This window comes from Coregonus clupeaformis, chromosome 36, assembly GCF_020615455.1.
Source record: "Coregonus clupeaformis isolate EN_2021a chromosome 36, ASM2061545v1, whole genome shotgun sequence".
Taxonomy (NCBI): Eukaryota; Metazoa; Chordata; class Actinopteri; order Salmoniformes; family Salmonidae; genus Coregonus; species Coregonus clupeaformis.
The window spans coordinates 22,800,724-22,823,833 of NC_059227.1; the positions used below are offsets into that span (position 1 = coordinate 22,800,724).

Sequence of the window (23,110 nt, forward strand, 5' to 3'; positions counted from 1 at the left end):
CTGTCTGTCTGTCTGTCTGTCTGTCTGTCTCTTCTGTCTGTCTCTTCTGTCTGTCTGTCTCTTGGTCTCTCGGTCTGTCTGTCTCTCTGTCTGTCTGGCCGTCTGTCTCTCCGTCGGTCTCTTTGTCTCTTCTGCCGGCCTCTTCTTTTGGTCTCTTCTGTCAGTCTGTGTCTATGTCTCTGTCGGTCTCTGTCGGTCTGTCTCGTCTGTATGTCTCGTATGTCTGTCTTGTCCATCTGTCTCTCGGTCTCTTCTGTCTGTCTCTTCGTCTGTCCCTCAGTCTGTCTCTGTTTGTCTTTCAGTCTGTCCCTCTGTCTGTCTGTCTGTCTGTCTCTTTTGTCTGTCTGTCTCTTTTGTCTGTCTGTCTCTTTTGTCTGTCTGTCTCTTCTGTCTGTCTGTCGGTCTCTTCTGTCTGTCTTGTCTCTTGGCCTCTCGGTCTGTGTGTCTGTCTCTCGGTCTCTCCGTCAGTCTCTTCGTCGGTCTCTCCTTCAGTCTCTCCGTTGGTCTCAGTCGGTCTCGCCGTCGGACTCTCCGTCTGTGTGTCTGTCTGTGTCTGTCTGTCTCTTCTGTCTGTCTCTTCTGTCTGTCCCGTTTGTCTGTCTGTATGTCTGCCTGCCTGTGTCTGTCTGTCGGTCACTCTGTCTGTCAGTCCCGTCTGTCAATCTCGTCTGTCGGTCAGTCTGTCCGTCTTTTCTGTCTTTTCTGTCTGTCTGTCTCGTCTGTATGTCTCTCGGTCAGTCTGTTGGTCTGTCTGTCGGTCTGCCTCTTCTGTCTGTCTGTCTCTTGGTCTGTCTCTCGGTCTGTCTGTCTCTTCTGTCTGTCTGTTTCTTCTGTCTGTCTGTCTCTTCTGTCTATCTGTCTGTCTGTCTGTCTGTATGTCTGTCTGTCTGTCTGTCTGTCTGTCTGTCTGTCTGTCTGTCTGTCTGTCTCGGTTTGTCTGTCAGTCAGTCTCTTGGTCTCTCGGTCTCTCTGTCTGGCTCTCTGTCTGTCTGGCTCTCTGTCTGTATGGCTCTCTGTCTGTCTGGCTCTCTGTCTGTCGGTCTCTTCTGTCGGTCTCTTCTGTCTGTCACTTCTGCCTGTCTGTCTCTTCTGTCTGTCTCGTCTGTCTCTGTCTGTCGGTCTCTCTGTCTCTTTGTCTGTCGGTCTCTCTGTCTCTTTGTCTGTCGGTCTCTCGGTCTCTTTGTCTGTCGGTCTCTGTCTGTCTGTCTGTCTCTTTGTCTCTCTGTCTGTCTGTCTGTCTGTCTGTCTCGCCGTCTGTCTCTCCGTTGGTCTCTTTGTCTCTCCTGTCGGCCTCTTCTGTTGGTATCTTCTGTCTGTCGGTATCTTCTGTCTGTCTGTCTCTTCTGTCTGTATCTCCGTCTGTCCCTCAGTCTGTCTGTCGGTCTGTCTCTTCTGTCTGTCTGTCTCTTGGCCTCTCGGTCTGTGTGTCTGTCTCTCGGACCGTCTGTCTGTCTCTCGGTCTCTCCGTTGGTCTCTCAGTCAGTCTCGCCGTCTGTGCGTCTGTCTGTCTGTCTCGTCTGTCTGTCTGCCCTTGTCTGTCTGTCGGTCACTCTGTCTGTCGGTCTTGTCTGTCGATCTCGTCTGTCGGTCGGTCTGTCCGTCTCTTCTGTCTGTCTGTCTCTTCTGTCTGTCTCTTGGTCTGTCTGTCGGTCTGTCTGTCTCTTCTGTCTGTCTCGTCTGTCTGTGTCTCTTCTGTCTGTCTGTCTCCCGGTCTGTCAGTCAGTCTCTTGGTCTCTCGATCTCTCGGTCTGTCTCTCTGTCTGTCTCTCTGTGGGTCACTCTGTGTCTGTCTCGTCTGTTGGTCTCGTCTGTCGGTCTCGTCTGTCGGTCGGTTTCTCTGTCGGTCGGTCTGTCTGTCTCACGGTCACTTCTGTCTGTCTGTCTCTTTTGTCTGTCTGTCTCATATGTCTGTCTGTCTCTTCTGTCTGTCTCTTCTGTCTGTCTGTGTCTGTCTCTTCTGTCTGTGTGTGTGTGTGTGTGTGATGATATTGTAAACAGATGATGGTGTTGTCAGAACAGCATGAAGTCCTGATGAACCAGGTTAGATCACAGTGGGGGCTATATGGCACTCCCACAACAAACCAAGCCAGGTAATACTGTACACTACAGTAGAGTACCCATAAACACTGAATGAATATATTGAAAATGGACCAGTACAAATTCAACCACTGCTTTTACCTTTTAGCGACAGAAGTGCCGTTTTACGCAGAAGGGGCAGGCATACTGATGAAACTACATTGGCGCGCAAATAAACCGCCCCTACCCTCCGTTCTTTTGGCGAATGTACAGTCACTGGAGAAGAAACTGGAAGAGCTCTGTTCGAGACTATCCTATCAACGGGACCTGAAGAACTTTAATATCCTATGTTTCTCTGAGTCATGGCTGAACAAGGACATGGATAATATACATCTAGCTGGTTTTACTATGCATCGTCAAGACCGTACGGCAGTGTCAGGTAAGTTTAGGGGGGAGGGGTGTGTCTCTTTGTTAACAACAGCTGGTGTGCGATCTCTAATGTTAAGGAAGTGTCAAGATTTTGCTCGCCTGAGTTAGAATACTTAACGATAAGCTGCAGACCACACTACTAACCAAGAGAGGTTTCATCTATATTTTTTGTAGCTGTCTATTTATCACCACAAACTGATGTTGGCATTAAGACCACACTCAACAAGCGGTCTGTCTCGTCTGTCGGTCTCTCTGTCGGTCGGTCTCTCGGTCTGTCTGTCTCTCTGTCTGTCTGTATGTCTGTCTCGTCTGTCGGTCTCTCTGTCGGTCGGTCTCTCTGTCGGTCGGTCTATCGGTCAGTCTGTCTCTCGGTCTCTTCTGTCGGTCTGTCTCTTGTCTGTCTGTCACTTTTGTCTGTCTCTTCTGTCTGTCTCTTCTGTCTGTCTGTCTCTTCTGTCTCTTTGTATGTCGGTCTCTCGGTCTCTGTCTGTCTCTTCTGTTGGTCTGTCTCTTCTGTCTGTCTCTTGGTCTGTCTGTTTCTCGGTCTGTTGGTCTGTCTGTCAATCTGTCTGTCTCTTCTGTCTCTCTTCTGTCTGTCTGTCTCTTCTGTCTCTTTGTATGTCGGTCTCTCGGTCTCTGTCTGTCTCTTCTGTTGGTCTGTCTCTTCTGTCTGTCTCTTGGTCTGTTTGTTTCTCGGTCTGTTGGTCTGTCTGTCAATCTGTCTGTCTCTTCTGTCTGTCTGTCTCTTCTGTCTCTTTGTATGTCGGTCTCTCGGTCTCTGTCTGTCTCTTCTGTTGGTCTGTCTCTTCTGTCTGTCTCTTGGTCTCGCGGTCTGTCTGTTTCTCGGTCTGTTGGTCTGTCTGTCAATCTGTCTGTCTCTTCTGTCTGTCTGTCTCTTCTGTCTGTCTGTCTCTTCTGTCTGTCTCGTCTGTCTGTCTGTCTCTTGGTCTCTCTGTCTGTCGGTCTCTCCGTCGGTCTTTCCGTCGGTCTCTCCATCGGTCTCTCTGTCTGTGTGTGTCTGTCGGTCTCTTCTGTCTGTCTCTTCTGTCGGTCTCTCTGTCTGTCTCGTCTGTCGGTCTCTCTCTCTGTCTGTCGGTTACTCTGTCTGTATGTCGCTCACTATGTCTGTCTGTCACTATGTCTGTCTCTTCTGTCTGTCTCATATGTCTCTTCTGTCTCTCTCTCTCTCTCGCTCTCTCTGTCGGTCAGTCTGTATGTCGGTCTGTCTGTCTATCTCTTCTGTCTGTCTCTCCGTCGGTCTCTCAATATGTCTGTCTGTCTGTCTGTCTGTCTGTCTCTCCGTCGATCTCTCAATCTGTCTGTCTGTCTGTCTGTCTTTCTGTCTCTCTCTCTCTCTCTCTCTCTCTCTCTCAGTCTGTATGTCGGTCTGTCTGTCTCTTCTGTCTGTCTATCTCTTCTGTCTGTCTATCTCTTCTGTCTGTCTCTCGGTCTGTCTGTCTCTCGGTCTGGCTCTCCGTCGGTCTCTCAATATGTCTGTGTCTGTCGGTCACTCTGTCTGTCTGTCTGTCTGTCTGTCTGTCTGTCTGTCTGTCTGTCTGTCTGTCTGTCTGTTCTGTCTCTTCTGTCTGTCTGTCTGTCTGTCTGTCTGTCTGTCTCTGTCTGTCTCTTCTGTCTCGCTCTCTCTCTGTCTCGCTCTCTCTCTCTCGTATGTGTCTTACACAAACCCATTATTAACGTTCAAACACTCTCTATCTTAGCTCTCTGGTTCTAAGCGATGTCCAGCCCCCTGTTTCTGTTTCCTCACTCCAGAAGGAAAAGTGCATATTATTTACTCAGCTCCCGTCAACATGCCAGTGCTGTGTGCGCACATTGTGCACACACACACACACACACACACACACACACACACACACACACACACACACACACACACAACCCCTCCCACCAGCGTTTGACAATCGGCCCTGATGTGTCATTAAAAAATATCACAGGTTCCGGGGGAGCAATTTCCACTGCACTCTTTTTCCAAATGGCAGGAGAGAGGGAGGGAGGGAGAGAGGAAAGGTGAAAATTAGCTTGTGGTGAGCAGAGCTTGTCAACTCAAACGCTGGGGTCAGTTTCTCTTGTGGAAAGAATCTCTCTCTCCTCCTTCACGCCCTCTCCTCTACTCCCTAATCTCTCATTCCCTCCTCTCCTCTTCACTCCTCTCCTCCCCTTCACTCCTCTCCCCTCCTTCACTCCTCTCCTCTCCCCTCCACTCCTCTCCTCTCCCCTCCTTCACTCCTCTCCTCTCCTTCACTCCACTCCACTCCTCTCCTCTCCTTCTCTCCTCTCCTCTCCTCTTCTCTCTCTAGCAGCAGTAGTCTCAGTGTGTCTATCTGTCACACATGGCCCAGAGATTTGAGACTGGCCCTGAGCTCCATCACAGCTCCACTCCTATAATGTCATGGCACACAGAAGAGAGAGCACCACTGAATATCTGATTCCTACTGAGCACAGGGTCACTGGGGCCCCTCTCCTCTCTGCCCTCTCCTTTCACTGTCTCGCTCTCCTTCTCCCTCTCTCGGTCTCTTTAAATGTCACCTTTGGGAATGTGTTATTGTAAGTAAACAAAACCAGAGACCCAAGTCTAAAGCTGTGACCCAAAAGGAATCAGCCGCAAATAGGAAGGAGCAGCAACTCACCAATGGGTCCTGACCCTCCATTTGAGAAACCGCTGACTGCTATAAGGTATTAGTTTTATCTCTGACTTAGCAACAAGGATGCAGAGAAGAAGGGAGGAAAGGAGGAATAGGAGAGGACTGCAGGTGAAATGTCTGTCCATTTCTCTTTCCCCTCGTTTCCCTGCCATGCTCTGATTCGCTGTTCTCTCCTGTCCAATAGGCTGTGAGATTAATGCTGAGCTGAGCTGAACGGAAGTGAACTGGTCAAAGCCTTTCTGACTGACTTTGATCGTCAGAAGAACAGAGGTCCTTGTGTGTGTGTGTGTGAAACTGTCTCAAACACACACCAAAACCATTACCCCCTACAGTACGTCCTAGTTTCATTATTGTGCTGATCACATCCCTGTATCCGTTATTCTACACCAGAATCCCTCATATCTTTGACAAAAGCTCAGAAAAGGACAAAATAAGTTGAAAGCTAGTGCTGTGTAGAGACAGAAACACTCAGTTGTGTATGTTCCCAGGAAAGTCCTACCATCATCCTCTAGTCCATTTGAAGTCCCTTTAGCTATTTTTATAACCACACTACCTCCGCTAGACATTAAAAAGCTGCTAAATACTGTCACTTCTCTGCCCTGCACCTGAAAAACGAGGCACCTGTAAAATGAGGGAGACTCGTACTTAGGTTTTTATTTAAAGAAATAGGGTACTGATCATGTCCAATGATGACAATATCCGCAAGAGGGAATCAGCTTGCTGTCGGTAGGTTTAATTTACAATCAATACCTGTGATACAGTGTGAACATTCTTAGTGAACCCACTGTGCAGGCAGCTTCCCTTTATCTGCAGTTGATTGAATTGGGGTTTTGGTCTGTCTTTAAAGGAAATTATAATTCAATCAGATCATGTCTTAGCCCTGAGATATGTATTGTCCACTTAGTCTGGGTACCAGTCTTCTTAGCTAACATTCCACTCCTTCCCTCTCCTGAGTGGAATGTTAGCTAAGAAGACTAGCAGAACAGAGACGGCAAACAGGCTTGTGTCCACTAGGTCACACTCAGTGTTAGAGAGTAGTGAACTACATGTAATTCAACTAGTAATTAACTACATTTTGCAGTAGCTTGGTGGTAGCTGAACTCAATTCAAATATTGGTAGTGTTTTCAGTAGTTCATTACTTTTTTGCCATGTAGTGGTGTACAGCACACTACTTTTTAATTTTTTATTCAATTCCTTTGCTTTTTCGGCATCAGACCTGCCTAATGCTCACTAATTTTTGTGTTGAATATGATACATTACACATGTCTGTTAACATATGACTACAGAGTGATCTGTTTTTTCAATTTGTATTCTATAACAATTCAGATTTAGATATATTTTTTTCACTAAGTAGTTTGGACGTAGTGAACTACTTTTTCAAAGTAACTTTACTTAAGTAAAATATATACTGTATTTCTTAAGGGTAGCTTTAGTGTAGCTTAAATTCTTCCAGTGTGAAGTAATTGCTATCTTGGTAAACTATATTTTCAGAGTAGCTTCCCCAACACTGGTCACTCTTCAACAAATAAGACTTGTGGTCGATACGTCTCAGGGTCAGTACATCACATCAATGAATATGGAAGAAGAGAACATGGATTGGAGAGCTCACCGCAGGATACAAACCTTTATGGATCCAATACTAACTCTGAAACCCAAATCTATGTGTAGCAGAAACATTGCACAAGATTAATGTGAGTGTGAGTCCTGATTTAAGGTTTGAGCTGCTGTGTGTGTGAGCTTGTATCTTTCTGTGTGTGTGATGATATTGTAAACAGATGATGGTGTTGTCAGAACAGCATGAAGTCCTGATGAACCAGGTTAGATCACAGTGGGGGCTATATGGCACTCCCACAACAAACCAAGCCAGGTAATACTGTACACTACAGTAGAGTACCCATAAACACTGAATGAACATGTTGAAAATGGACCAGTACAAATTCAACCACTGCTTTTACCTTTTAGCGACAGAAGTGCCGTTTTACGCAGAAGGGGCAGGCATACTGATGAAACTACATTGGCGCGCAAATAAACCGCCCCTACCCTCCGTTCTTTTGGCGAATGTACAGTCACTGGAGAAGAAACTGGAAGAGCTCTGTTCGAGACTATCCTATCAACGGGACCTGAAGAACTTTAATATCCTATGTTTCTCTGAGTCATGGCTGAACAAGGACATGGATAATATACATCTAGCTGGTTTTACTATGCATCGTCAAGACCGTACGGCAGTGTCAGGTAGGTTTAGGGGGGAGGGGTGTGTCTCTTTGTTAACAACAGCTGGTGTGCGATCTCTAACGTTAAGGAAGTGTCAAGGTTTTGCTCGCCTGAGTTAGAATACTTAATGATAAGCTGCAGACCACACTACTTACAAAGAGAGTTTTCATCTATATTTTTTGTAGCTGTCTATTTATCACCACAAACTGATGCTGGCATTAAGACTACACTCAACGAGCTGTAGAGGGTCATAAGCAAACAAGAAAAGACACATCCAGAGGCAGCGCTCCTAGTGGCTGGTGATTTTAATGAAGTGAAACTGAAATCTGTTTTACAGACTTTTTACCAGCATGTCACCTGTGCAACCAGAGGCGACAAAACTCCAGACCACACACAAACACATACAAAGCTCTTCCCCGCCCTCCCTTTGGCAAATCTGACCATAACGTTATCCTCCTAATTCCTGCTTACAAGCAAAAACTCAAACAGGAAGTACCAGTGAAGTGCTCAATACGGAAGTGGTCCGATGAAGCGGAAGCTAAGCTACAGGACTGTTTCGCTAGCACAGATTGGAATATGTTCTGGGATTCATCTGATGGCATTGAGTTTACCACATCAGTCACCGGCTTCATTAATAAGTGCATCGACAACGTCGTCCCCACTGTGACCGTATGTACATATCCCAACCAGAAGCCATGGATTACAGGCAATATCTGCACTGAGCTAAAGGCTAGAGCTGCCGCTTTCAAGGAGAGAGACACTATTCCGGACGCTTATAAGAAATCCCGCTACGACCTCCGACGAGCCATCAAACAGGCAAAGCGTCAATACAGGACTAAGATCGAATCCTACTCTGACGCTGGTCGGATGTGGCAGGGCTTGCAAACTATCGCAGATTACAAAGGGAAACCCAGCCGTGAGCTACCAGACGAGCTAAACACCTTCTATGCTTGCTTTGAGGCAAGCAACACTGAACCATGCATCTTTTTTTATTTAACCTTTCTTTAACTAGGCAAGTCAGTTAAGAACAAATTCTTATTTACAATGACGGCCTACCAAGAGACAAAAGGCCTCCAGCGGGAACGGGGGCTGGGATTAAAAATAAATATATAGGACAAAACACGCATCACGACAAGAGAGACACCACAACACTACATAAAGAGAGACCTAAGACAACAACATAGCATGGCAGCAACACATGACAACACAACATGGCAGCAGCACAACATGGTAGCAGCACAAAACATGGTACAAACATTATTGGGCACAGACAACAGCACAAAGGCAAGATGGTAGAGACAACAATACATCACGCGAAGCAGCCACAACTGTCAGTAAGAGTGTCCATGATTGAGTCTTTGAATTAAGAGATGGAGATAAAACTGTCCAGTTTGAGTGTTTTTTTGCAGCTCGTTCCAGTCGCTAGCTGCAGCGAACTGAACAGAGGAGCGACCCAAGCATGTGTGTGCTTTGGGGTCCTTTAACAGAATGTGACTGGCAGAACGGATGTTGTATGTGGAGGATGAGGGCTGCAGTAGGTATCTCAGATATGGGGGATTGAGGCCTAAGAGGGTTTTATAAATAAGCATCAAACAGTGGGTCTTGCGACGGGTATACAGAGATGACCAGTTTACAGAGGACTATAGAGTGTAGTGATGTGTCCTATAAAGAGCATTGGTGGCAAATCTTATGGCCAAATGGTAAAGAACATCTAGCCGCTCGAGAGCACCCTTACCTGCCGATCTATAAATTACGTCTCCGTAATCTAGCATGGGTAGAATGGTCATCTGAATCAGGGTTAGTTTGGCAGCTGGGGTGAAAGAGGAGCGATTATGATACAGGAAACCAAGTCTAGATTTAACCTTAGCCTGCAGCTTTGATATGTGCTGAGAGAAGGACAGTGTACCATCTAGCCATACTCCCAAGTACTTGTATGAGGTGACTACCTCAAGCACTAAACCCTCAGAGGTAGTAATCACACCGATGGGGAGAGGGGCATTCTTCTTACCAAACCACATTACCTTTGTTTTGGAGGTGTTCAGAACAAGGAGAAAGCTTGTTGGACACTAAGAAAGCTTTGTTGTAGAGCGTTTAACACAAAATCCAATATGAGAGCACCAGCTGTTCCGGACGACTGTGTGATCTCACTCTCCGTAGGCGATGTGAGCAAGACCTTTAAACAGGTTAACATTCATAAGGCTGTGGGGCCAGACGGATTACCAGGAAGCGTACTCAGAGCATGCGCTGACCAGCTGGCAAGTGTCTTCACTGACATTTTCAACCTCTCCCTGGTCCAGTCTAATACCTACATGCTTCAAGCAAACCACCATAGTCACTGTGCCCAAGAACACCAAGGTAACTTGTCTAAATAAATATTGCGCCCTAGCACTCACATCTGTAGCCATGAAATGCTTTGAAAGGCTGGTCATGGCTCACATCAACACCATCATCCCAGACACCCTAGACCCACTCCAATTCGCATACCGCCACAACAGATCCACAGATGACGCTCTCTATTGCACTCCACACTGCCCTCTCCCATCTGGATAATAGGAACATGTATGTGAGAATGCTGTTCATTGACTACAGCTCAGCGTTCAACACCATAGTGCCCCCCAAGCTCAGGACCCTGGGACTAAACACTTCTCTCTGCAACTGGACCCTGGACTTCCTGGCGGGCCCAGGTCTTGAGGGTATCAACACATCCGCCACGCTGACCCTCAACACAGGGGCCCCTCAGAGGTGCGTGCTTAGTACCTTCCTGTACTCCCTGTTCACCCACTACTGCGTGGCCACGCACAACTCCAACATAATCATTACGTTTGCTGATGACACGACGGTGGTAGGCCTGATCACAGATGATGATGAGACAGCCTATAGGGAGGAGGTCAGTGACCTGGCAGTGTGGTGCCAGGACAAAAACCTCTTCCTCAACGTCAGCAAGACAAAGGAGCTGATTGTGGACTACAGGAAATGGAGCACCGAGCACCCCCCCATCCACATCGATGGGGCTGTAGTAAAGCGGATCGAGAGCTTCAAGTTCCTCTGTGTCCACACACACCAACAAAGTCGTGAAGATGGCACGACAATGCCTCTTCCCCCTCAGGAGGCTGAAAAGATTTGACATGGGCCCTCAGATCCTCAAAGTTCTACAGCTGCACCATTGAGAGCATATTGACTGGCTGCATCACCGCTTGGTATGGCAACTGCTTAGCACCTGACCGCAAGGCGCTACAGATGGTGGTGCGGACAGCCCAGTACATAACTGGGGCTGAGCTCCCTGCCATCCAGAAACTCTATACCAGGCGGTGTCAGAGCAAGGACAAGAAAAAAAGACCCCAGCCACCCAAGCCATAGACCACGGATCATCAACTAGATTCAGCCGCGGACCGATATTTTCTTGAACGGATAGACTGCAAATTGACTGCAAGAAGCCCCAACAGATATAACGTTGAACTAAAACATAATCATTTCAAACCTTGCTTACATTTGTATACGATCACATATCTCTCTCTTATGTGTGGGAATTCTTTGTAACAGATTTCCAAATTAAAATCACTTGGAGCTGATTTGCTGGTGTTTTTGCAGTCCAACAATAAAAATAATGCCACACACACTTTCACAATCTTCACATATGCTGCTGCTACTCTGTTTATTATCTATCCTGATTGCCTTGTCACTTTTACCCCTACCAACATGTCCCTATTGCCTCAACTACCTCGTACCCCTGTACATTGACTCGGTACTAGTACTCCTCGTTATTAGTATTTATTGTGTTACTATTTAAAAATGTTATTTGCTAATTTTCTTACTTTTTAACTCTGCATCGTTGGGAAAGATCTCGTAAGTAAGCATTTCACGCTAAAGTCTACACCTGTTGTATTCGGCGCATGTGAGAAATAACATTTGATTTGAACCACTCCCTCCCTCCTCCCTCCCACCTCTCTCCCCTCCCTGCCTTACCTGTACTCTGGAGGTGGGGTCTCGTTTGATCCACTTGATGGCGGTCTCGTAGACCAGTTCCTCAGTCTTGGTATTGAGGCTGTCATTAGACAAGTAGGCCACCAGGTCCTCCTTAGATACATTCAGAATCTCCTCCTGACCGGCTGCCTAGAGCACAAAGGGTTGAAACTTGATTGGGATAAACATCCTGGGGTACATGCACTGTTTTTATCATATGTGGTATTTTTTATGAACATCTTATAAATTCATTCATGCATGTATGCATTTATTCATGCATGTATTCATTAATGCAGTTATCCATCCACCCATCCATCGATCTGTTCATTCAGTACATTCACCTACCTCAGGGAAGTTCTGGAGTGCAAAGGCTTTGGCCATGTTGTGGAGCTCTGTACATCTCATCGCCTCAGCCATGCCCAGCACACCTAGACAGTTCCCTGCCGTTAGCTGTTTCTCTGCAGAGAGAGAGGAGAGAGAGAGAGAGAAAAGGTGGGGAAAGCAGCGGGGAGAGAGAGAGGAGAGGGTGAGAGAAAGAGAGAGAGGAGAGGGGGAGAGAGAGAGGAAAAACGGGGAGAGATGGAGAGAGAGATTGTCATTCATACATCCATTAAAAAGTAAGGGGGGGGGGGGGGAGAGCTGTGGTCTATCTGTGTGTATATCTGGGGCTGGGGAGAGAGTGTAATAACTCTAACAGCTCCAGGGACAAACAACAAGGGGAATCGATCGCTAGGAGCCCACTGAGCAGGGCCAGGAGACTGGGAAGGCATAGCAGGGATTAGTACAGCAGGTAAATACCTTTCACACACACACACACACACACACACACACACACACACACACACACACACACACACACACACACACACACACAGAAACACATAAACACGCACACACAAAGCCCTGAGCTGGGGCCCACAGTGAGAGGCCTGATCAAATGAGACATTGGTACTGACCACCACCAGATCTCCCATCTATAAGCACAGAGCAGTATGTAGGTATGTGTGTGTGTGTATGCCACTTCATTAAAGCCATTAGATGCAGTTTCTCATTGCGAACTGACCTTTATTACAGGCGACAATTTTAGTACTCATCACTGCATTCTCTACCAGAAAGTTTGTTGGTCCTCTTTGATGTCACGTAGGTTGATACATTGCTAAGTTTTCATTTATAAAGCCCTTTTACAAAAAGTCCTACTGTACTGAACGTCATTACTAAGCTTTAGACATACAAGTTACCACACCCAGTCTCAGGGATGACTAACTCTTGAAATTCCTTTGGTCATTACTGAATTAGGTAAATCAGCTTTTAGTTTTCTTGCACCTTATTTGTGGAACAATCTTCAAAATGTTCTTAAATGTGATGTTCTGGTGCCTCTAGGGCAATTCAGAAAGCTGATTGAGGACCTTATTACTGATGAGAAAAAAAATGTATGCACTCAATAACTGTAAGTCGCTCTGGATAAGATTCTTATTTGGTTTGATCTTAATTGATTCCACAGGTACCATTCATTCAGGTTCATTTGTGTGGGTGTGAGGAGAGTCTGTGCAGTATCCATCTGTTATTATATGGTGTGTGTGTGTGTGTGTGTGTGTGTGTGTGTGTGTGTGTGTGTGTGTGTGTGTGTGTGTGTGTTGCATGGTGTGCTATATCTCAGATACTCAGTGGAGCAGATTGCAGACATGGTGAATAAAGGAGTTTTATTCCAGGCTCTGGAAGGTTCCATAGCCGCCGGCTGTAAATCCTCCCACTTGTTTCATTTCTTGTGACTTGATGTTGTTCTAATATGATGGACAAAATAATATGTTATAAGTCACCCGGGTGTATTGAGGTGTGTTTTGTCACACTAAAAAATCTGATAAACTCAATGCACCATGGCCAAACTAGGCCAAGTTAATTTCTTCCACATCTCTTCAGTACATTTGTTACGAACTTCAATATCTCTGACATTATATAAATGTCTTTGTTCCAAGGTTATACACTGCACCAGTATTATATGTCTCTATTCTAACATGCTCAAATGTCATGAATCATGTTCAGGCAGAATAGACTGACATTCTGATGAAGTCTCTGACTACACTACAAATGGTTTCCCTGTTTTTCACAAGTCCATATCGCCGGACTGGGGCCACAGTGAGAGGCCTGATCAAATGAAACATTGGTACCAACCACCACCAGATCTCCCATCTTCTCACCCATCTACACACAATACCCCATAATGACAAATTGCTAGACAACCATTTTCAGTTCTTGTCATAGGTTTTCAAGTAGATTTAAGTCAAAACTGTAATGCGGTCACTCAGGAACATTCACTGTCTTCTTGGTAAGCAATTCCAGTGTAGATTTGGTCTGGTGTTTTAGGTTATTGTCCTGCTGAAAGGTGAATTCATCTCCCAGTGCCTGGTGGAAAGCAGACTGAACCAAGTTTTCCTCTAGGATTTTGCCTGTGCTTAGTTCCATTCCATTTCTTTTTTATCCTGAAAAACTGCCCAGTCCTTAACAATGACAAGCGTACCCATAATATGATACAGCCACCACTAAATTGAACATATGGAGAGTGGTACTCAGTCATGTGTTGTATTGGATTTGCCCCAAACAGAACACCTTGTATTCAGGATAAATGTTTTATTGTTTTGCAGTATTACTTTAGAGCCTTGTTGAAAAACAGGATGCATGTTTTGGAATATTTTTATTCTGTACAGGCTTCCTTTTTTTCACTCTGTCAATTAGGTTAGTATTGTGGAGTAACTGCAATGTTGTTGATCCATCCTCAATTTTCTCTTATCACAGACATTAAACTCTGTAACTGTTTTAAATTCACCATTGGCTTCATGGTGAAATCTGAGGGGTTTCCTTCCTCTCCGGAAACTGAGTTAGGAAGGATGCCTGTATCTTTGTAGTGAGTAGGTGTATTGATACACCATCCAAAGTGTAATTAATAACTTCACCCTGCTCAAAGGGATATTTAAAGTCAGATTTTTTTTTACCCATCTACCAATAGGTACCCTTCTTTATGAGGCATTGGAAAACCTCCCTGGTCTTTGTGGTTGAATCTGTGTTTGAAATTCACCGCTCGACTGAGGGACCTTACTGATAATTGTATGTGTGGGGTATAGAGATGAGGTAGTCATTCCAAAATCATGTTAAACACTATTATTGCACACAGAGTGAGTCCATGCAACTTATTATGTGACTTGTTAAGCTAAGTTTTACTCCTGAACTTATTTAGGCTTGCCTTAATAAAGGGGTTGAATACTTATTGACTCAAGCCATTTCAGCTTTTCATTTGTTATACATTTGTAAAATAAAATAAAAATGGTATTGTGTGCAGGTCAGTGACAACATATCTAAATGTAATCCATTTTAAATTCAGGCTGTAACACAACAAAATGCAGAAAAAGTAAAGGTGTGTGAATACTTTCTGAAGGCAATGTGTGTGTGTGTGTGTGAGTGTGTGTGTGTGTACCTGCTGCCTATACAAATATCACCAGGAAAGGTGTCTGTTAAAGTCTAAAGTTAACTCAGTGTGTTGAAACTGAATAGGAAAACAAAGCCTTCTGAAACTAATATAACTGTAGTCTGTTAATGTGGAGTTTGATTGAGCAGATGTGTTTTTACTGTTTCTGAGAGAGAGAGGTCTCAAGGGGTGTGAGAATGTGTACTAATAACTAGAGCTAGACCAATCAATACCTTTACAGAGATGTCTCTATATCTAATCAATATTAAACAAGGTTGAAATGTGTTTGGTATTCTTATTTGGTTTGACCTTAATTGATTCCACAGGTACTATTCATTCAGGTTCATTTTCATGGGTGTGAGGAGTCTGTGCAGTAACCATCTGTTATTATATGGTGTGTGTGTGTGTGTGTGTGTGTGTGTGTGTGTGTGTGTGTGTGTGTGTGTGTGTGTGTGTGTGTGTGGTTGCATGGTGTGCTATATCTCAGAAACTCAGTGGAGCAGATTGCAGACATGGTGAATAAAGGAGTTTTATTCCAGGCTCTGGAAGGTTCCATAGCCGCCGGCTGTAAATCCTCCCACGTTTTATTTATTGTGACTTGATGTTGTTCTAATATGATGGACAAAATAATATGTTATTAGTCACCCGGGTGTATTGAGGTGTGTTTTTGTCACAATAAAACATCTGATAAACTCAATGCACCATGGCCAAACTAGGCCAAGTTAATTTCTTCCACATCTTTTAGTTTGTTAAGAACTTCAATATCCCTGACATTAGATAAATTTCTTTGTTCCAAGGTTATACACTGCACCAGTATTATATGTCTCTATTCTAACATGCTCAAATGTCATGAATCATGTTCAGGCAGAATAGACTGACATTCTGATGGTGATAACGTCTTTGACTACACTACAAATGGTTTCCCTGTTATTCACAAGTCCATATCGTCGGATGAAACATGAAAAACAAATCAATATTTATTTTCACTGTCTTCCCCTCCTTTTACTGCTCTGACCTTTTTCATCCCAGAGCCAGACATCATATCCTTGCCTTACAGCTCTCTCCACATCTCTCCAACCATCTCTATTAAATGGTAGGTATAATCTGACATTTACTGTCTCCCAGTCCCTTGACCTCCTAAATCCATGACTACACATTTGCTCCTCAGTTGACCCCTGGGACTATCTGTGGGTTCTATCATAGCTTGCGCCGGAGGATTTGACATATAAGTGACAATTGTTCCCTGACCTTTTGTCCTGGTGCCTCCCAACTCCTGAGGGCAGAGAGGAGAGAGAGACAGAGACAGACCGAGAGACAGACTGAGAGGCAGAGACAGACAGAGAGAGACAAAGAGAGGTGCTGAGCCAAGCGCTGGGTGTTAGGGAGCAAAATGATGTTTCTCTCTTTTACTCCGGGAGGAACTCACGCTAAATTTGGACAACTATCAGAAAGGGTGCGAGGGACAATGTGCCAAAGACAGAAGCTTAGGCTTAATGTGATGAGACACCTACTTACCCACATCCCCCCACACCCCACACCCTATGTCATAGGTACATACCTAGGAAGGACACACCGACTTTGCAGAAGGTGTTGAATTGGAACTTGTTGGCGGCCTCTAGCAGTGTCTTGGCGTTAGCTGAGTCTATGACCAGAGAGCCCGTGTAGACAAACTCCAGCAGCAGCTCCAACACATCAGCTCCAATATTGCTCATCTGCAGCTCTAGCTTCTCCCCACTCCTCATCTCCCCTGACGACCTGACCAACCACAGTAGAGACAGGAGTTAGACACCGAAGAGACGCACACACACACATACACACCCCTAGGACTAGAGCTACACACAGATACACACACATACGCTCGCACACGCACGCACACAACCTGGGTCTTTACAAAACAAGGGAAAAATAGCAGAATCAATACAATAGAATACAAAAGTAAAGTAGAAAGGTAGATCATTTCTTTTTGGGCTCTATTGTTTTTACAGTAAGCAACTAGGGTTTGTAACAGTACACAGTTATGGTTGTTTGTGCTCCATCTGAAACAAAACAGTTCTCTCAAAACAAGGATTAGGAAAGCACAAGTAATTTGTTTGTCTTTATCATGGCAAATTAATATCCAAAAGGCATGCTTTGACATGTGTGTTCTCATGTATGCATAGATATTCAAGAAGATGCATACATGATAATGGCAGACAGATGACAGAGAGAGGGGAGGGGGTGATAAAGCCACACATGCACTGACAGATTGGAAGAACACTAGGTATGTTAGCTGTCTGATATCTCAATGTTATTGTAATGGAGGACCTCAAGCTATGTTAGCTGTGGTATGTCTGAATGCTAGCCTACTGTTGCGCCCCATATACAATCTTGAAGCCAACCTCCCAAGAATCTGCCAGATAATTTGATTTGTTTTTGTGTTTGTTTTTTAAAGCGACTTTGAGATTCTGTTTTGAAAATGAAAAGCCCTATATAAAATAAATATATTATTATTATTAATACTGTATGACTATCATGTGTGCTGTATAGCAATGCTACAAATCAGATTCATATAGCCATATACTGTTGTGCTGGGTGAGATATCTCTAGCTAATGTAGTCCTCCCAGCCTCATGGCAATTGGTTGCGTTAGAGTCCGCCTGCATTATGACATCATCAGGATCAGTAATTAGTTGAAGTGTTCTAACTCTACGCCTTAATGTCCCATGTGACATAACATAATCTAGTCAAGGGCAAAATAAACAGAATCAATGCCCCAGAATGCAGTGTGAGATACTGTGTCCTTCCCCCGAGGGCTGTGGACATAAACAATATGAAAACTACCAAGGATTGAGATGGATGGGATGTATTCTCCTTCTGTTGCTCATATCGACTGGCTACACTGCATAATGCTCAGTGTCTGTCTGTTTCAAATGTTACTGTCTCCTACTGGGTTGGTGTGAGATTCAATTAAATAGCTTTTACAGAGCATACAGTCAGACACAGTTTTGATGCAGGATGCAGACAGACGGACACAGACAGACAGACAGACATATGGACAGGATGGTTAGAGTGAAGACAAAGGAGGGGGAGAGAGAGTGAGAGAGAGAGGGGGGACGAGAGGAAGAGGGTTGGTTCATCCACAGGGACCAGCAGCCATCTTTCAGAGGGGAGTTGGGGGGATTAGGTGGGGTTGGGGGGGTGTTCCATGTTCCATGACTGTTCCTGGGTCTTTCAAATAAGAGACCCCCCCCTGCCCCCCACCACACCTAAACCCAAAGCCCCCAAGCCTCTGCCCCCAGCTTGCTGCCACATTCACCAGTAGCCTGTATATGAACGTAGTTGACATTAGTGGTCATTGAGCCATCTTAGGAGGTGAGAGAAGGGGAGGAGAAGGACAACGCAAAAATAAATAGACAATGGGGATCTGTCTCTGCATAGATGGACATAGGGAGGCTGGAAAGACCAAGACAGTTATTATTTTCCTCCTGCAAAGCAAAAAGCCATAGAGTTGTTATGTTATTGCCTTCCCGCCCTATGCTGTGGCGGTACTAAAGCTAGATAAAAAGGGGGAGGAGGAGGGGGAAGGTTGGGGGTGTAGTCCAGGGTTAAGCGATGGTGGGGAAGGGAGGAAGAAGAAGAAAAAGGAAATAAAAGAAAAATATAAAACAAGAGCATGCTCATCAACCAGGTCAATTAGTGCAATGGGAATCGGCTCGAGTGACAATTTGTTTTGCCTGAGTGTTTTTGTTATGGAAATGGTCTTTCCACCTCTTCTCACAGAGGTGGCTGTTTATACTGCTGCATCTGATTGCAGACTTGTTTTTGTTTTTTTATGTAAAAGAGGGATAGAAAGGGAGAGAGCAAGGAGAGTAAAACAAGAGGGAGAAATTGAGAGAGGAATCTGTTTATGAAAAACGCACCACTCTTTTCCGGGGAAAGAGTATTTCATTCAGCATAGACTGTCAGAAAGGGGGAGCAGAAAAAGGGGTTGTGTCATACATGGGTTTCTAATGTGTCCTTCTGTAAAAGGACTATCTTCTTCACCATGTTTTCTCACATTTCAGCTGGAGAAATGCCCTGATTCCCGCAGACATTTTACTCTGTGTGCTCAAAGGAATCCAAGCTCATCCAAAATATACACTTTTGTGTGAGACTAAATGTTACTTGTTTGCTTATTCTGTCACCAACAAAAATGATGTAATTAGAGTTTAGTTTGTGCTTGTTTGTTTGTATTGGAGGCTTTTTGAGGCTACATTCATGACTAAGGGTGAGGTGGGTTAGCTATTGTGTCTTTATTGAGACACGTCCAGGTGTGCAGAGTGACAGCAATGGGTCCATGGCTGCATCTCAATAGTCAAAAGTGGCTTCCTCTCCAAGCAAATACCTGGGCATCCACTACATTGCTATCCCCTGTCCAACAATATGTTTTCAGATGATTGCAGATGAAGGAAATGAGATGAGAAGAGTCCACTTCAGACACCCCCCCTGAAGTTAACAAGTACAGTAACAAGCCTGAGCCACACAAGGAGACCCAGCACGTACACTGGTATCATGAGTGTGTTTTGAGCGGCCGCAGAGTGACACAGCTAGTAGTTAGGTTAATTAACCCATGACATTGTGGGCACTGTGGTTCAGAATCATATCCTGAGCTGGACAGATTACTCTAAATGTAATCCATTAAAGTTATTAATTACCTGTCCAAAATTGTAATCAGTAACGTAATCGGACTACTCTCTTATTTTTGGATTACTTTCCCCTTAAGAGGCATTAGAAGAAGACCAAAAGGATCCATCTTCATAGTGGGTCTTCATAGTGGGTCTTCATAGTGGGTCTTCATAGTGGTCTCTGACTTGTGGTCAGTCTCGCTCAGGTGGAACAAACTTAAACCTTTTTTAATGCTGAATTTGAATGTTATTGAGAAAACAGAAAGGTGTCAATGAATTTTTTTGCAAACATCCTTTCTGAATTTAAATGTAATCCAAGAAGTAATCATTTAGATTTGTAAAAGTATCTGTAATCTGATTACAATATTTTAGCCGGTAACATAACTGATTATAGTGTTTTTGCAATCAGATTACTAATCCGGTACTCTCCAACCCTGTGGACACACTGCTGTTTTTGGTCTTAAGCGCAAAGCATTGAGGGGAGTAAATGCTATATGAAAGAATAAAAGTGAAAAATATTTTTTAAAGCCAGTTGCTTTGGACAAATGCAAAGTAGTATGAAAATGTATGCACTCACTAACTGTAAGTCGCTCTGGATAAGATCGTCTGCTAAATGACTAACATTTAAATGTATTATGATTTTGGACTATTATCATTATTATGGCTAGTGCTTCTATAGAGACAGAGGTTGGGAAGGATAGAAGTCTTGTTCAGACTTGTCGACACTCATCTGAGGATCTTTCAGAACAGAGTCTAGGTTTGTTTATGCTATCCACTGCTGTGACTATATATATGGCTTACAGTACAGTGATTCAGACCCAGCCGGCAAAGCTGGTTGAAATGACGTAATTCTGCTTGTAAACTGGTTGTAATTATGTTATTTCAATGTATTTCAGTTTTGCCTGCTGGGTAGATGGTAATGCATACTGTCTAACTGACAGGACAGTAGTAGGGGAACAGTAAGAGCTAGCTGGAATCTCAGCTGGAGGATTCTACCACCCAGAGAGCACATGTTGACAATCAAGACTAAAAGCTTTAGTATCACTTTCTCCTCTCCTATTCATAACAGACTATGCCTGGGCTCAGTCAGATTTAGGGCCGGGACGATACGAGTATCGCGATACAAAACACAAAGCGGATTACATTTCTTTAGGAAAACAGCTCTAATGTTGGAGTCACATTTACACTGAACAAAAATACCAACGCAACATGTAAAGTGTTGGTCCCATGTTTTATGAGCTGAAATAAAAGATCCCAGAAATGTTCCATTCACACAAAAAGCTTATCTCAAATGTTGTGCACAAATTTGTTTACATCCCTGTTAGTGAGCATTTTAGCCTTTGTCAAGATAATCCATCCACCTGACAGGTTTGGCATATCAAGAAGCTGATTACATTGATCATTACACAGGTGCACCTTGTGCTGGGGAGAATAAAAGGCCACTCTAAAATGTGCAGTTTTGACACACAACACAATGCCACAGATGTTTCAAGTTTTGAGGGAGCTGCAATTACATTTACATTACATTTTAATCATTTAGCAGACGCTCTTATCCAGAGCGACTTACAGTTAGTGCATACATTATTTGATCGAACCCACAACCCTGGCGTTGCAAACGCCATGCTCTACCAACTGAGCTACATCCCCTGCCGGCCATTCCCTCCCCTACCCTGGACGACGCTGGGCCAATTGTGCGCGCCGCCCCATGGGTCTCCCGGTCGGGGCCGGCTACGACAGAGCCTGGATTCGAACCAGGATCTCTGGTGGCACAGCTAGCACTGCGATGCAGTGCCTTAGACCACTGCGCCACTCGGGAGTTTGTCATGATGGCTGCAGGAATGTCCACCAGAGCTGTTGCCAGAGAATTCAATGTTTATTTCTCTACCATAAGCCACCTCCAACGTCATTTTAGAGAATTTGGCAGTACGTCCAACCGGCCTCACAACCGCAGACCATGTGTAACCACGCCAGCCCAGGACCTACACATCCAGCTTCTTCACCTGCAGGATCGTCTGAGGGGCTGGGGGGTGGGGTTCAGAGGAGTATTTATGTCTGTAATAAAGCCCTTTTGTGGGAAAAACAACAACATTCTGATTGGCTGGGCCTGGCTCCCCATTGGGTGGGCCTGGCTCCCAAGTGGGTAGGCCTATGCCCCCCCCCAGGCCGACCCATGGCTGTGCCCCTGCCCAGTCATGTGAAATCAATAGATTAGGGCCTAATGAATTTATTTAAATTGACTGATTTCCTTATATGAACTGTAACTCAGAAAAATCTTTGAAATTGTTGCATGTTTGCGTTTATATTTTTGTTCAGTATATTTATTTTCCAAGCTATAGCACACAATACCTTACATACAGAAGGTTTTTATGGGACCAAAGAGTTAGGTCTGCTTCATGTTTTCTTTTTTTGGCATGGAAAAAATATTGTGATAATGGTATTGTCACAGCTTTAGTCAGAATCATATGAAAACAGAAAGAGAGAGAGAGAAAAAAAGGCAAGAAATTGAACAAAGTTCTAGTGTGTCAAGACTGCTCAGTGTGTGCCTTTACATTAGGCCCTGCCATTGAGCTGCACCAGATGCACTGTGCCCATAAATTAAGGGGGTGCAGAGCATACTTATTGAAACTCCAGAGGGGGAAAATGGAATTACTGGGGGTGACCGTTGGTCTGTGTGTGTGTGTGTGTGTGTGTGTGTGTGTGTGTGGTCTTTCTGGGCTGAGCAGCAGCAGCCTTTAAAGGGGGAGGTAATAGGTTTTTGGTGGGTGAGTGCCGGGTGTGTTACATCCTTCAGGTAGCAGGGTCGCGACGACTGGAAATGTTTGACAAGTTTAATGCGAAAGAGGAGGGAGATACATCAACTCTGCAGGCTTGTACTTCAGGCTTGTACTTTACACAGAGAGCGAGGGAGGGAGGATATAGAGTTTCTTTAAGATTTTATCGAAATACAATACTATAGTCTACAAGGATGGGAAATTTAACAAAGAAGGCAGATTTTTATGATTTACATAAAATTGATGAGATTGCGGATATATATCAGCAGTTAAACTGCATGGACATTTTTAACATCTGTCGTGGTTTAATCTTTACCGCCATTAGTGATCATTTTGCACAATCATTAATTGCTACTCATCTATCATAATCTAATTTTACTGATCCTTTCAGCAAACTGACTATAAATTAGCTTTTTATAACATACATCAAATATCGACACCAATTTAAATATTATGAATATTTTAAAATGCTGCTAACCGGAAATAGCTAGGCCTACATCCTGGGTATGATACAGAAAACGGTCACATTTTATTTGGATCGTCCGGATTTTCCATCTGTAGGTAAGGTTAGGGTTAGGTTTAAAATAAGGGTTAGGGTAAGGGTTAAGTTTAGGGTCATGTTAAAGGTTAAGGTTAGGGTTCGAGCCTGGGTTAGGGTTAGTAGATTGTCTGAAGAGCATCTATCCAAATAAAGTGTTACCCAGAAACCCAATCTCACTCAAACTCACATACTGTAGCTTTAATGATTAAAATATAATCATTAAAAAAATTATATTTCAAAACCATTTTCTAACGAGATGGTGCCTTAATGTTCTGCAATTTACTTAACTACTGCTTAAAAGTAAACACCATAACCTACTAAATGAAAATGACTTTCCTGAATGTAAACAAGAATTTAATCATTACTTAGCCACTTCACGGAGCGCCAGCTGGACATATGTTCCAATTTAGACTTTCATTTAT

At 44.2% G+C, this 23,110-nt stretch overlaps 1 protein-coding gene across 2 annotated transcripts in view; it reads right to left on the reverse strand.

The window, feature by feature from the left end:
* The window catches only part of LOC121552257 (kelch-like protein 29), a 357,810-nt gene that overhangs the window by 91,715 nt on the left and 242,985 nt on the right, over window positions 1–23,110 (reverse strand). For both annotated transcript variants that reach the window (XM_045211311.1, XM_045211312.1), the window contains exons 7-9: window positions 16,293–16,489; window positions 11,623–11,735; window positions 11,281–11,427 (exon numbers count right to left, since the gene is read on the reverse strand). In XM_045211311.1, the coding sequence (XP_045067246.1) occupies window positions 11,281–11,427; window positions 11,623–11,735; window positions 16,293–16,489 (457 nt within the window). The remainder of the gene's footprint in view (window positions 1–11,280; window positions 11,428–11,622; window positions 11,736–16,292; window positions 16,490–23,110) is intronic.